The sequence below is a fragment of the Pinus tabuliformis genome, chromosome X (genome assembly GCF_031772625.1).
Source record: "Pinus tabuliformis cultivar Carrire ecotype Pingquan chromosome X, CPIR1, whole genome shotgun sequence".
NCBI lineage: Eukaryota > Viridiplantae > Streptophyta > Pinopsida > Pinales > Pinaceae > Pinus > Pinus tabuliformis.
The window spans coordinates 1,036,626,402-1,036,641,509 of NC_142308.1; the positions used below are offsets into that span (position 1 = coordinate 1,036,626,402).

Genomic DNA, 15,108 nt, shown 5'->3' on the forward strand with positions numbered 1-15,108 from the left:
ATGATGGGAATTTGCATGAAGATATTGCTCTGTGTGAGTTTTCTTCTGAAAAACCTGGTGAGAGAAAGAACCATCATCCTTTTTTGAAATGAGAACGTCAAGGAAAGGAAGGCTGCCATCAACCTCAATTTCCATGGTGAACTTTATGGAATCCGATTGATTGTTAAGGTGATGGAAAAATAACTCTAACTTCTCTTTGCCATGAGACTAGACGGTACAAGTGTCATCCACAACTTAGGTTGGAAAAGTGTCGATGACAAGGCTTTAGATTCAAAGAATTCCATAAAGAGATTGGCAACCACAAGGGAAAGGGGGGAACCCATAGCAACACCACAGGTTTGTTCATAAAATTTGCCCTCAAAACTAAAGAAAGTAGAGGTAAGGCAAATGTTGACTAAAAAAGTAGTATCTGGATCCGTGATACGATTAATGACATCAATGGCCTCATTAATAGGGATATTAGTGAATAATGAGACCACATCGAAACTAACTAACATATCACTTGGATCAATTCTAATATCCTTTAATTCATTAACAAAGGAGGATGAATCTTTAACGAAGGACTCAGTCCGACCAACAAGAGGCTTAAGCTTATTAGCAAGATATTTAGTGAGAAGATAAGTCGGCCCTCCTATAGTGTTGACTATGGGGTGCAGGGGGGCCCCTTCCTTATGGATTTTGGGAAGACCATAAATCCTAGGAGTGAGAGGGTTGCTCTCAATAAGTTTCTTACTTAGAGAGCTAACAATGCTACTAGATTTTATGGCTAGTGCAACTGTCTTAGAAACCTTTTTCAAGGGATTTTTAGCCAGCTTTCTGTAGCTCCCGCTATTACAAAGGTGATCTAACATTTTATTGTGGTAATCCTCCCTGTTAAGGATAACAGCTGCACCTCCTTTGTCAGCTTTAAGAACAACAATGTCCTTGTTGTTGTTCAAGGATTTTAGAGCTTCGAATTCAGGTTTGCTAAGGTTGTTCCTAGGGGGTTTAGCCTTTCTAAGGATAACCACACAATCCTGCCTAATAATATCTTTAGCAGCTTCCGGTAACTCCTTTATCCCAAATTCAATGTCACAAATAATATCATGGATCGAGATCTTCTTTGGAGCTACCGCAAAGTTTAAACCCTTCCCTAAGAGATTGAAAACATGAAAATTAAATGAGAAATTTGAGAGATTTACGACCTTATTGCCAGAAGGGGAAGAAGAAGCCTTAAAATCTACATTATCAATCGAAAATAAACTAAAAATATTAATAAGACTAGAAACCTCACTATTATTAAGAAATCTATCTTTAAATAAATCTAATTTAATTAATTAAAAAAAAATAAATTCAAATTTAAAACCTCCACACACTCTACATATATATAAAATTTAAATACATGTTTAATGACTCCACATATTTGTAAATTCTTTAATATAATACTAATGCATTAAATGAATAAAAATATCACCAACTAAATAATATTTAATATTTTAATAATTTAAAAAAAATACAATATTATACCTTTTTATATTTCATAATATTTTAAAATGTTATTTTGAATGGTTGAAAACTAACGTTTTTAAAAAATGCGTAATTTCATGTATTTTTAATTTGAATGCTTAATTTAATGCATAATTGAGCTTGGAGACCTCATCATGGTTTTAAAGTTGAACTGCTATCGAATCAAACTGGTCGGTTCATTAGGTTTGGACGTCAACTTGGCCATCATCCCGGTTTGGTACCAAATTAGGCTTGAACTGATTGGTACCAAATATTTTGACTTGTCATTTTGTCTGAATTCCTGTCACGCTGAAACCTCCGCAATTGAGCGTGTGGATCCCACACCCAACTCGATAGTGCTCGGTGCTCATGCGGTCGACGCAATTGAGCGTGTGGATCCCACCGTCTACACAGTTGAGTGTGTGGGACCCATTCACAAAGTGATATCTCTCACGCGATCCGTGCTCCAGGGCATTGAGCGTGTGGGTTCCACACACACAGTGAGATTCCTGACTCCTCACCACGCACTCAAATGTAATGGTCTACAGAGCGCCGTGGAACGCTTTGTTTTCTCTTTGCACCAGAATTCGTGCTGACGCCATGAGTTAATAATGTCCTGACGCGGTTCATTGTCGGCCACTACACGCAAAAAGAGAAGAGTAGTGGGAACACCAATCTTTGGGTACATCAATTAGGGCAGAGCATCTCTCTGGGTTTTCCATTGCAATTTCTCTGCTACGCTCTGATCAACCTCCTCTGCAGTTTGGGTTTTTCATTATTTCTATCTGTATTTCCAAATTGGCAATGGCCTCCTCATCTTCCACCGCTGGCTGTGTCTCTTATCAAGTTTTCCTAAATCACCGCGGGCCTGACGTGAAGAAAACCTTTGTCAGTCATCTGTATCGTCGCCTTGTCTCACAGGGATTGAAAGTCTTTCTAGATCAGGAGGAAATACAAAGGGGGGAGTATTTGACTTCTCAAATAGAAAGCGCTATTAGAACCGCCTCCGTCCATGTGGCGGTTTTCTCTCCTGGATATGCAGACTCTATTTGGTGTTTGAATGAACTCCTCCAAATGCTGGAATCGAGAGGGACGATTATCCCCGTATTTTACGGTATCAAGCCCTCTGAACTTAGGTGGACGCAGGGCAATCGTGGAAAGTATGCTGAATCCCTACAATCACTGGCAAATAAGACGACTTATGATGATCAACCTCTCCAAAAGAAATTGCGATACGATTCCAGTACAATTGAGAGTTGGAGAAATGCTCTTGCTAAGGTTTCACACATAAGCGGTTTGGAGCTGGAGTCCTGCAACGGGTGAGAACTCCACCTTATCTCTCGATTTCGCGGTATTGTATTGCTTTATGTTTGGATAGATACATGTAAAGATTTTTTTCTTAATACCTTTATTATATTTTGTTGTGAATAACCAGCGATGAAGGAGAGTTGCTGGATTTAGTAGTTGAAGAGGTTTTGAAGAGAGTGAAAAAGACACCTTTGCATGTAGCCAAATATCCAACGGGTCTAGATGAAAAGGTACAACATTTTGAAAATGAATTTTTATTGCAGCAACAAGGGCAGAGTGGAAAACCTCCCGTCCTGGGAATTATTGGGTTGGGTGGTCTAGGAAAAACAACCCTAGCAAAAGAACTCTTCAATCGAAAGAGTTCGCAGTACAACAGATCTTGTTTTCTCTCGGATGTAAGAGAAAACGCTGGTAAGGGCACTTTAATTTCATTGCAGAAAAAACTTCTCAAGAGTTTGACTGGATCAGATCCAGAAATAGACTGCATCGATCAAGGTATGGAGATGCTTAAACAAACTCTCTCCTCTTGTCATGCCTTAATAGTTGTAGACGATGTAGATCAAGTGGATCAGATTGATTCACTTTTGCCAGATCAAACTGTTATTCCGTCAGACAGTTTAATATTGATTACATCCCGATATAAAGATATTCTCACAAGCTCAGGAATTGAAAACTCATCCATTTATAAACTGACTGGGCTGAATGAACAACAGTCCCGAGAACTCTTCTGCTTCCATGCCTTCAAACAGCCTTACCCACTCTCACAATTTGAATCTTTTGTAAATAAGTTCTTAGATGCCTGCAAGGGACTGCCTCTCTCTTTGAAAGTGTTTGGGGCACTTCTATGTGGAAGAAAGAACGAATCTTACTGGGAAGACCAATTGGACAAACTTCAACGGATACTCCCCACAGAGATAAAGCAGAGACTGCAAATTAGTTACGAGGCACTGGATGTGGAGGAGCGGGAGATATTCCTAGATGTTGCATGTTTTTTCATTGGAGAAAAAAGGGATATGGCTGTCAAAATATGGGACGGGTGCAAGTGGAAAGGTTTTCAAAATTTGGAAGACAGGTGTTTAGTAGAAGTGGATAGTGAGAATGTGATACATATGCATGATCACCTTCGTGATCTGGGAAGAGATATCGCCAAGGCTCCGGGATTGGTGAGTGGGATAGACAAACTTGATGAATTGTTGCAGCCATCCTCTGTAAGTGCTAAATCTTTCAAATTTTTATAAATTATTGAAATCAAAATCTGTGTACAATTTTTAATTCTCCATCTTTTCTCGTCATTCAACAGGTAATAAGCGAAGTGCGGGGAATTAGAGATGTTAGGCATGCAAATGGGGTTTCAGATATAACATTGCATCGAGGAATATTGCAACTTCCCTATAGCAAAGATGGTCTAGTGGAGCACATTTTGACAAGGGTGCACTTACCAGATCTCTTATGGCTTCGTTGGTACAACTGTCCTTACTCTTCTCTTCCTTCCTGGATTCCAGTGAAGAATTTGAGAGTTTTAGAAGTGCACGGGAATCAATGGACATCACTGTGGGAAGGCGAATGGCAGGTGCTTGGAAATTTTTTGAGTTAAAAGTTTGTATTGTTGATTTGCATTTAATATGGCACCATGTGATTTTGAAAAAAAATGGAAGGGTTTGTGGATAGGAATCTTTAATATAGTTGAAACACCGAACATTTTGCAGGCACCTTTGCAGTTGCGGGATTTAGAGATTCGAGGCAACCTCTGTAATATTCCCAACTCTATAGGGCGGCTTCAGTACCTCGAACGGATTACCATACATTCGTTTATGTCACACCACAAAATATCAAGATTGCCAGATGAATTTTGTCGTCTTCAGTCATTGAAGACCTTGGTGTTAAGAGCCTGCATAAATATAAAGTCACTCCCAGATTCCTTTGGTGATCTAAGAAACCTCCAACGCATCGACCTCTCATTCTGGTCCAATTTGGAGAAGCTGCCAGAAACCTTTGGGAATTTAATTAAGCTTAAATATCTTGACTTGAGCTATTGCTCAAAGTTAACCATGTCAAGCGAAACACTGGGAAATATAAGCACGTTTGAGCACATAAATCTGCAAGGCTGTGCGAAGATTGAAGTATTGCCTTTCAAAGTAGCACACCAAAGGTCGCTGGAAGGATTATACTTGTCAGGGACAAATATAAAAGAATTGCCAGATGCAATTGGAGAGCTAAGCAATTTGGAAATTCTGCATGTAGGAAGCCCTTTGCTGGACACGCTGCCTCCTTCGCTCAGTGACTTGAGGAACTTGAAGACATTGTGGCTGGATGGTTGCGAGGAATTAAAATGTTTTCCGGCTTCTGTTGGACTGTTGACTCAGTTGACTGAGTTGACAGTTTGGAGATGCCCCATAAGCGAATTGCCCCCCTCTCTCGGTGACTTGAGGAACTTGAAGACATTAGAGCTAGATGATTGCAAGGAATTGAAATGTTTGCCGGCTTCTGTTGGACTGTTGACTCAGTTGACTGGGTTGACAGTTTGGGGATGCCCCATAAGCGAATTGCCCCCCTCTCTCGGTGACTTGAGGTCCTTGGAGGAGTTGGACGTAGATGAATGTGTGAAGCTAAAGAACATAAGAGGGTTGGCGCAGTGCACAAAGCTTCGCAGACTTAGTCTTGTTGGGTGCTCTGAGTTAGAGGACTTGGAAGGTGTTGAACATTGTACGTCTTTACGTTGGCTCGATGTCAGAAGTTGTCCCAAGCTCCAGTTGGGTGGGGGAGTAATGGAGCAGCTGCAGCAACGATTGAAAGGGGAACTCTCTTTCGCATTGAATAGCAATGTGAAAAAACAGTTTTGCAATGAAATGATTACCATCAGTGTTCCAAGAGTGGCCATTAGTGATAATGAGCAGCTACATGTGTATATTTTATGGCCTTCCAAGATTTGCACTAATTAACTAAATGCGTTCGCCAATGATTGATTATTCGGATGTTGTTTCGTTAGCAGTGCAGTGGAATACATACTGTTAGCTGTCGGAATCGGATTACAACGCGTTGATTATTATCGTTAGTTATCAATTTTTTTTTAATGATTAGAGATTCATATATAATAAATAGTGGCCTTGTGTAGATGGTTATTTATTAAAATTTTCAACGGGTTAGTGATGGAAAGATAATAAATAGTGTTATTGGAGTATGATTTAGAATGTTTTTGTTTGATTAAAAGTTTGTAATTTTTGGATATAAAAAAGAAATATGTATAAATTTTTTTCCCTTTATTAATTAGTAGTTATTCATTTTACATGGCATGATTTTTTTAATAATAGTGATTTGTAAACATGTATTAGCTAATAGTAGTCACAATAGTTATCTCCATACTTGTATGACAATTAGATTAGGATAGATTTTAAGGTTGTGTAAAAATAAATAAATATAAAACTAAATATAAAATTGAAGTTTAATCACTAAAAATTAAGATTTTAATAATTAGTTTTTCAAAAATAATGAAATGTTGGTAGTTAAAAATTTGGACAATTGAAGAAAACATTAAACCATTTAAATAAAAAACATTAAACTATTTAACAAAAAAATGGAATATTTTTATTTCTACTAATATAACTTAGTTTAAATATAACTTACTTAAACTAAAAACAATAAAACATAAATATTTCATCACAAAAATAAAGCAACTAATAAAATAATGTATTGGTGAATGCCATGATTAATTAATATTGTTTATATTAATGTATATACACTTTAATATATATATATATATATATATATATATATATATATATATGGGTGTGTGTGTGTATCTATATATATATATATATATATCAAAAATGTGTTTTTAATATAATAATAAGTCATCTTAAATTGAAAAGATGGAGAAAAAAAATAAAATTCATGAAAATGGAAATAATACAAAAAGGAAAATTAAAATTAAAATGTGAAAGTTGAATGAAAAATAAATAAAACAAAAAACAAAAAATTAGTAACTAATAGAAATGGAAGTTACTAAATAACTCATAATATGACCTCAACCAATCACTTTACAAATAAATAAATTTAAACAATAATAAAAAATAACAAAAATTGAATTCCTAATGTTAAACTATGGATAAGCAACATAAATTTTTGGTAAAAAACAAACTAATGCATAGTATAATTTTATTATATTAATAGATTAGTTAAATAGAAAATTGAACAACATGGAACATTTTATCACTCACCTAACTTTCCACTATACAAACATACCAAATCAACAGCTCAAATGTTATGGTGTGGAAAATGAAATAAAATTATTATTTTGTATTATAAAAAATATATTAATTTAATATACTTTTTTTTTTAATTTACTAATGAATCTATATCAATATTTTTTTTTTTTTTTTTTTTTCTAATGAAATACACATTCTATATAATCTTGGAAGCATTTTTCTTCATTTAAAAATTTTGGAATACTAATTTATGAGGGATATTTAGTAAAGTCCAATAATATTTACAAAGGTAACTAGTTTAAGGATTTACATGCCATCTCATATTTATGATTCAAAGCACTTTTATATATATATATATATATATATATATATATATAGTGATGTATAAATTAAATAGATGAAAAATAAATCGCATATTATTGTTAGAGTTGTAAAAAAAATATTAATAATTAAAGTTAGAAGAGAAAACTGACTTGTTGCAATATTTTTTTTTCTAATTCCCTAAATTTTGCATTGTAATTAAAATGTGGTAATGTTGGAGAGCCAACATGAATATATTTCCAAACTATTTGATGTAAGCATTTTGTTGATTTAATTATAAATTATTGAAGATAAATATGAGGACATGCATATATGGATCCTAATTACTAGAAGGATAACTTTAGGAAACATGTGAGGGAGATTGTGAAGTTTTCTAGCCTTCCCTAAATTTAATGTTCATACCCCTTTCCCTATGTAGTTATGAGGAATGGGGATTGAGGTACAAGAGTCACCTAAACCTAGGTTGTGTACCTCACAGTAACCAGGTTGACTTTACGTCTCGAAATGGAAACCATAGAACCACTGCGTGATGAAAAACACTTATGGCGAAGAATGGGAGAGGAGCGATTTTTTCTTGGAAGCCAAAGAGTATTGGTAGCGATAGAGAGAGAGAGACCCAAATTGGTTGTGTGATCTAAACCATTGAAAACATTGTGAACCTATAACTTATATTTTGGAAAACTTTAATGCAAAATATAGGTGTGTTTGGTGATAACTAAAAAAACCATTGAGAGAATTCCTCTACTCGAGTTAGGATGTAGAGGAGAACTTTGTTATTTGTTTGTTTTGTGCATATGAACCACATGGAAAAGGATGATCACTGAGGGATCATAGGAACTAGTGAAGGGGCCTCCCTTTGCGTTATGCATGCCTCAATCACCATACTTGTCGTGTATTGAGCACTGACTTGAGGCTCGAGATGTGACATCCTTATTTCCCAACCATTGAAGGAGATTAACCTTCAATCTCTACCCTAAATTTCCCATTTGGTGTAGCACCCTAAGTGGAGTGTCCTCTAGACATCAGAACTAGCTCAGGGATGGCTAGCTACAAGAGATTTGCATTGTTGTTGTGCCTACAATAGGGTGGAGAGTGGAACTCCCTTATTTAGTTTCTAGCCATATTAAGAATAATAGATAAATGTATTTATATCCTACAAATGAATTGTAAATGTTGTTCAATACTTTGTGTTTATATATGATGCTCAATTGACTGTGTATGTGTGCATTTGTAGGACGAAAACAATGGTATTGTCATATTGAATATGCATTATTAGTGTGATGAATATATAACATGGATTTCCTAACTATTGAATTTCATTTATTTATGAATATGAATGTTGTGTGAAATGGGAACCCTTCCTCCATGTTAAATGTGAATATTATGTGATGAACATCGAATGAATTAGAGTTTAGACTTGGTTTTGATGACTATGGAATGTTTATATTCTTGCTAGTAGTCAATTTTGAATATGTGTGATGTGTGGTGTGTCACCCACTTGAAAGGAATGATAGGCTGTGGTCCTATTTATTCCGAAGTTTTGGCTTAAAAATCCCTATTGTTCATGATTTTGAACCAATTCCTAGTGAGTCTGAATCAATTTGTATCAATGGGACTAGGCTCTTGTTGATGTCTCTTCTTAATAGGGGAAAGAGTTAACCACCTAGAGCTTAATTTTCAGGTTTCCTTTGAAGTTTTATAGAAGTGGTACTCCTCTTTTCACACACTTAGATATTCAAATAACTCAAATATCAAAATGTAAACATTTAGCACATGCATCTGCGAGTGGACTAGGTTATTTGAAAATAAAAATAAAACAACGATAACATAAATAGATGTATTTTCAAGATTAATTCCATTGCATTCATCCATTCACATATCATGAGGGGACACATTTTGGAGCGAATTCAATAGAAAAATAAAGAGATCATGGTCAAGATATTCAAAGAGCTATAAAATGCTTTCATGCATTTAAATTCATAAGGGAATATGAAGAGATTCACGAGATTCCTATTATTTATTAGGAAGTATTAGAACCAAAAATAAGATTCTATCTTGAAAACAATTTGTTGTGAGAGTCAAAAAATAAGTTTACATAATTTTAAGTTCTAAATAAAGTTAAGTGCTTAAATCACTTTATAAAATCTTGATACCTAATTAAAATTTAAATATGTTCGTCCCTAAGGGACTAGGGTTGGGCTCCCATAGACCAATTAACATAAGGGTATCTAGAAGAATGAAATATGTTACAATAAAGGTTTGGATTTACAAACATATAAGACATTTCATAAAGCTGGATCATCAAAGATAGGGAAGAAAATGGGGAATTCATTCAAAATTGAATAAAGAACACTCACAAAACTGTGGCCACAAGGACCTAGTCAATAATCTTATTTTATTATTTCTGCTATTATTTTATAATATTTCATGGGAGGCCCATTTGAGACCTCGAAATTTATCTAATGTAACTCTTTTTCACTGACCTAACTCCATAACCACACTCTTGACACCTCATTCATGTGGTTATGAGGCCCCAACCACACCCACAAGCCTATCTACTAGCGGTTATGATCCAAAATACCTTATTTTGTGCATGTAGTGGTGAGATCTACGCTACTTTTCTAGGAAAGCCTCTAGACCATTGCCCATAAGTGCATGTAACTTTCCATAAACATAAATAAGGTGATAACAAGGCTAACCATTCAAAACTTGAACAAGATATTGACTAGAACATGCCTAGTGCATGATAGAAATTTCATCAAACATATGGTAAATATGAAAGCTATAGGTCATGAATGCATATTTGATCATAAACTTCTGAAATTCATCTTAGAATCACCAAGAAGGCTCAATTCCCTCTCAAGCTAGCTGCAACACCACTTGTTAGCCATGCATTCATCAACCATTCAAATACTTATCAAATCTTGAACAAGAGCCATAGCTAGAGCACATCATAGAACCATGCTTATAACCATAATAGAAACCATGACAAATCAACCATAAAATCAACATAATAATAAGTACATGTGCTCATTAATCACATTAGGAAAATAACTCATATTAAAATATGCAAAATTCAACCAAGTCAGGGACTCCACGTACCACCCGACCATAGATTGGGTTGAACTAAAGCTTTCTTTCAGCCAATCACCCTTGTGCCATATTCCAAACATGAATGTGGGATATCATGGTATAAACCAAGGCATAATCAAACAGTGAATCCAGAGGCTAACCACCTCCACCCTCAAGCTATTGTGATCTCACCTAAACTAGTCCCAAGATCACAAAACCAAACCAAGCTTGGGTGCCTTAGAATTTCTTCACCATTCCTTGAGGAATTTTCCTCTCCACCCGCGTGTCAAGGGCTTCCCGTAGAAAACCATCTCCACCCCCAACGATTGGGATTTTCCTGAGACCACCTCACCCGATTCTGAAACTGTCCGATAATACAAATCTCAACCAAGAATGAATTCAATCACACCATGACTATCCAAGAAATGACAAGGCAAGGTTGAAACCACTGTCAAACCAGGAAAACCCCATGCCAATGAAAAAAATGAACAAATGCATGTACCATGTATTCACATCCCAGCAAGGAAATCACACATGCAACCTGTTACCTACAAAATCATCCTCTTGAAGCTTTTGATCCAACCTTCTCCTTGCACTCCCTTGTTTTCCTCAACCAAAGGAGGCCACAAGGACCTAGTCAATAATCTTATTTTATTATTTCCGCTATTATTTTATAATATTTCATGGGAGGCCCATTTGAGACCTCGAAATTTATCTAATGTAACTCTTTTTCACTGACCTAACTCCATAACCACACTCTTGACACCTCATTCATGTGGTTATGAGGCCCCAACCACACCCACAAGCCTATCTACCAGCGGTTATGATCCAAAATACCTTATTTTGTGCATGTAGTGGTGAGATCTACGCTACTTTTCTAGGAAAGCCTCTAGACCATTGCCCATAAGTGCATGCAACTTTCCATAAACATAAATAAGGTGATAACAAGGCTAATCATTCAAAACTTGAACAAGATATTGACCAGAAAATGCCTAGTGCATGATAGAAATTTCATCAAACATATGGTAAATATGAAAGCTATAGGTCATGAATGCATATTTGATCATAAACTTCTGAAATTCATCATAGAATCACCAAGAAGGCTCAATTCCCTCTACAGCTAGCTGCAACACCACTTGTTAGCCATGCATTCATCAACCATTCAAATACTTATCAAACCTTGAACAAGAGCCATACCTAGAGCACATCATAGAACCATGCTTATAACCATAATAGAAACCATGACAAATCAACCTTAAAATCAACATAATAATAAGTACATGTGCTCATTAATCACATTAGGAAAACAACTCATATTAAAATATGAAAAATTCAACCAAGTCAGGGACTCCATCCTAAATTTCCCTTCAATCTCTACCCTAAATTTCCCCTTTGGTGTAACACCCTAAGTGGAGTGTCCTCTAGACATCAGAACTAGCTCAAGGATGGCTAGCTACAAGAGATTTTCATTGTTGTTGTGCCTACAATAGGGTGGAGAGTGGAACTCCCTTATTTAGTTTCTAGCCATATTAAGAATAATAGATAAATGTATTTATATCCTACAAATGAATTGTAAATGTTGTTCAATACTTTGTGTTTATATATGATGCTCAATTCACTGTGTATGTGTGCATTTGTAGGACGAAAACAATGGTATTGTCATATTGAATATGCATTATTAGTGTGATGAATATATAACATGGATTTCCTAACTATTGAATTTCATTTATTTATGAATATGAATGTTGTGTGAAATGGGAACCTTTCCTCCATGTTAAATGTGAATATTATGTGATGAACATCGAATGAATTAGAGTTTAGACTTGGTTTTGATGACTATGGAATGTTTATATTCTTGCTAGTAATCAATTGTGAATATGTGTGATGTGTGGTGTGTCACCCAACTGAAAGGAATGATAGGCTGTGGTCCTATTTATTGCGAAGTTTTGGGTTAAAAATCCCTATTCTTCATGATTTTGAACCAATTCCTAGTGAGTCTGAATCAATTTGTATCAATGGGACTAGGCTCTTGTTGATGTCTCTTCTTAATAGGGGAAATAGGGGAAAGAGTTAACCACCTAGAGCTTAATTTTGAGGTTTCCTTTGAAGTTTTATAGAAGTGGTACTCCTCTTTTCACACACTTAGATATTCAAATAACTCAAATATCAAAATGTAAACATTTAACACATGCATCTGCGAGTGGACTAGGTTATTTGAAAATAAAAATAAAACAACGATAACATAAATAGATGTATTTTCAAGATTAATTCCATTGCATTCATCCATTCACATATCATGAGGGGACACATTTTGGAGCGAATTCAATAGAAAAATAAAGACATCATGGTCAAGATATTCAAAGAGCTATAAAATGCTTTCATGCATTTAAATTCATAAGGGAATATGAAGACATTCACGAGATTCCTATTATTTATTAGTAAGTATTAGAACCAAAAATAAGATTCTATCTTGAAAACAATTTGTTGTGAGTGTCAAAAAAATAAGTTTACATAATTTTAAGTTCTAAATAAAGTGAAGTGCTTAAATCACTTTATAAAATCTTGATACCTAATTAAAATTTAAATATGTTTGTCCCTAAGGGACTAGGGTTGGGCTCCCATAGAACAATTAACATAAGGGTATCTAGAAGAACAAATGCATGTACCATGTATTCACATCCCAGCAAGGAAATCACACATGCAACCTGTTACCTACAAAATCATCCTCTTGAAGCTTTTGATCCAACCTTCTCCTTGGGCTCCCTTGTTTTCCTCAACCAAAGGAGGCCACAAGGACCTAGTCAATAATCTTATTTTATTATTTCCGCTATTATTTTATAATATTTCATGGGAGGCCCATTTGAGACCTCGAAATTTATCTAATGTAACTCTTTTTCACTGACCTATCTCCATAACCACACTCTTGACACCTCATTCATGTGGTTATGAGGCCCCAACCACACCCACAAGCCTATCTACCAGTGGTTATGATCCAAAATACCTTATTTTGTGCATGTAGTGGTGAGATCTACACTGCTTTTCTAGGAAAGCCTCTAGACCATTGCCCATAAGTGCATGTAACTTTCCATAAACATAAATAAGGTGATAACAAGGCTAACCATTCAAAACTTGAACAAGATATTGACCAGAACATGCCTAGTGCATGATAGAAATTTCATCAAACATATGGTAAATATGAAAGCTATAGGTCATGAATGCATATTTGATCATAAACTTCTGAAATTCATCATAGAATCACCAAGAAGGCTCAATTCCCTCTCAAGCTAGTTGCAACACCACTTGTTAGCCATGCATTCATCAACCATTCAAATACTTCTCAAATCTTGAACAAGAGCCATACCTAGAGCACATCATAGAACCATGCTTATAACCATAATAGAAACCATGACAAATCAACCTTAAAATCAACATAATAATAAGTACATGTGCTCATTAATCACATTAGGAAAACAACTCATATTAAAATATGAAAAATTCAACCAAGTCAGGGACTCCACCCTAAATTTCCCTTCAATATCTACCCTAAATTTCCCCTTTGGTGTAACACCCTAAGTGGAGTGTCCTCTAGACATCAGAACTAGCTCAAGGATGGTTAGCTACAAGAGATTTGCATTGTTGTTGTGCCTACAATAGGGTGGAGAGTGGAACTCCCTTATTTAGTTTCTAGCCATATTAAGAATAATAGATAAATGTATTTATATCCTACAAATGAATTGTAAATGTTGTTCAATACTTTGTGTTTATATATGATGCTCAATTCACTGTGTATGTGTGCATTTGTAGGACAAAAAAAATGGTATTGTCATATTGAATATGCATTATTAGTGTGATGAATATATAACATGGATTTCCTAACTATTGAATTTCATTTATTTATGAATATGAATGTTGTGTGAAATGGGAACCTTTCCTCCATGTTAAATGTGAATATTATGTGATGAACATCGAATGAATCAGAGTTTAGACTTGGTTTTGATGACTATGGAATGTTTATATTCTTGCTAGTAATCAATTGTGAATATGTGTGGTGTGTGGTGTGTCATCCAACTGAAATGAATGATAGGCTGTGGTCCTATTTATTGCGAAGTTTTGGGTTAAAAATAACTATTCTTCATGATTTTGAACAATTAACATAAGGGTATCTAGAAGAACAAATGCATGTACCATGTATTCACATCCCAGCAAGGAAATCACACATGCAACCTGTTACCTACAAAATCATCCTCTTGAAGCTTTTGATCCAACCTTCTCCTTGCGCTCCCTTGTTTTCCTCAACCAAAGGAGGCCACAAGGACCTAGTAAATAATCTTATTTTATTATTTCTGCTATTATTTTATAATATTTCATGGGAGGCCCATTTGAGACCTCGAAATTTATCTAATGTAACTCTTTTTCACTGACCTAACTCCATAACCACACTCTTGACACCTCATTCATGTGGTTATGAGGCCCCAACCACACCCACAAGCCTGTCTACCAGCGGTTATGATCCAAAATACCTTATTTTGTGCATGCAGTGGTGAGATCTATGCTACTTTTCTAGGAAAGCCTCTAGACCATTGCCCATAATTGCATGTAACTTTCCATAAACATAAATAAGGTGATAACAAGGCTAACCATTCAAAACTTGAACAAGATATTGACCAGAACATGCCTAGTGCATGATAGAAATTTCATCAAACATATGGTAAATATGAAA

The 15,108-nt window shown here is 35.3% G+C and overlaps 1 protein-coding gene across 1 annotated transcript; it reads left to right on the forward strand.

The window, feature by feature from the left end:
• The first annotated feature begins 2,122 nt into the window (after positions 1 to 2,122).
• On the forward strand, positions 2,123 to 5,842 carry LOC149143308 (disease resistance protein L6-like). The gene is made up of 4 exons (XM_089448476.1): positions 2,123 to 2,804; positions 2,921 to 4,001; positions 4,094 to 4,363; positions 4,500 to 5,842. Exons 1-4 carry the CDS (start codon positions 2,290 to 2,292, stop codon positions 5,730 to 5,732), a joined length of 3,099 nt encoding a protein of 1,032 aa, XP_089304602.1. The 5' UTR covers positions 2,123 to 2,289; the 3' UTR covers positions 5,733 to 5,842.
• The last annotated feature ends 9,266 nt before the right edge of the window (positions 5,843 to 15,108 follow it).

Coding starts and splice junctions, on each gene's coding strand:
- LOC149143308 (XM_089448476.1), top strand. CDS start 2,290: ATGGCCTCCTCATCTTCCACCGCTGGCTGTGTCTCTTATCAAGTTTTC. Junction 2,805..2,920: donor GAGCTGGAGTCCTGCAACGG/GTGAGAACTCCA, acceptor GTGAATAACCAG/CGATGAAGGAGAGTTGCTGG. Junction 4,002..4,093: donor AATTGTTGCAGCCATCCTCT/GTAAGTGCTAAA, acceptor GTCATTCAACAG/GTAATAAGCGAAGTGCGGGG.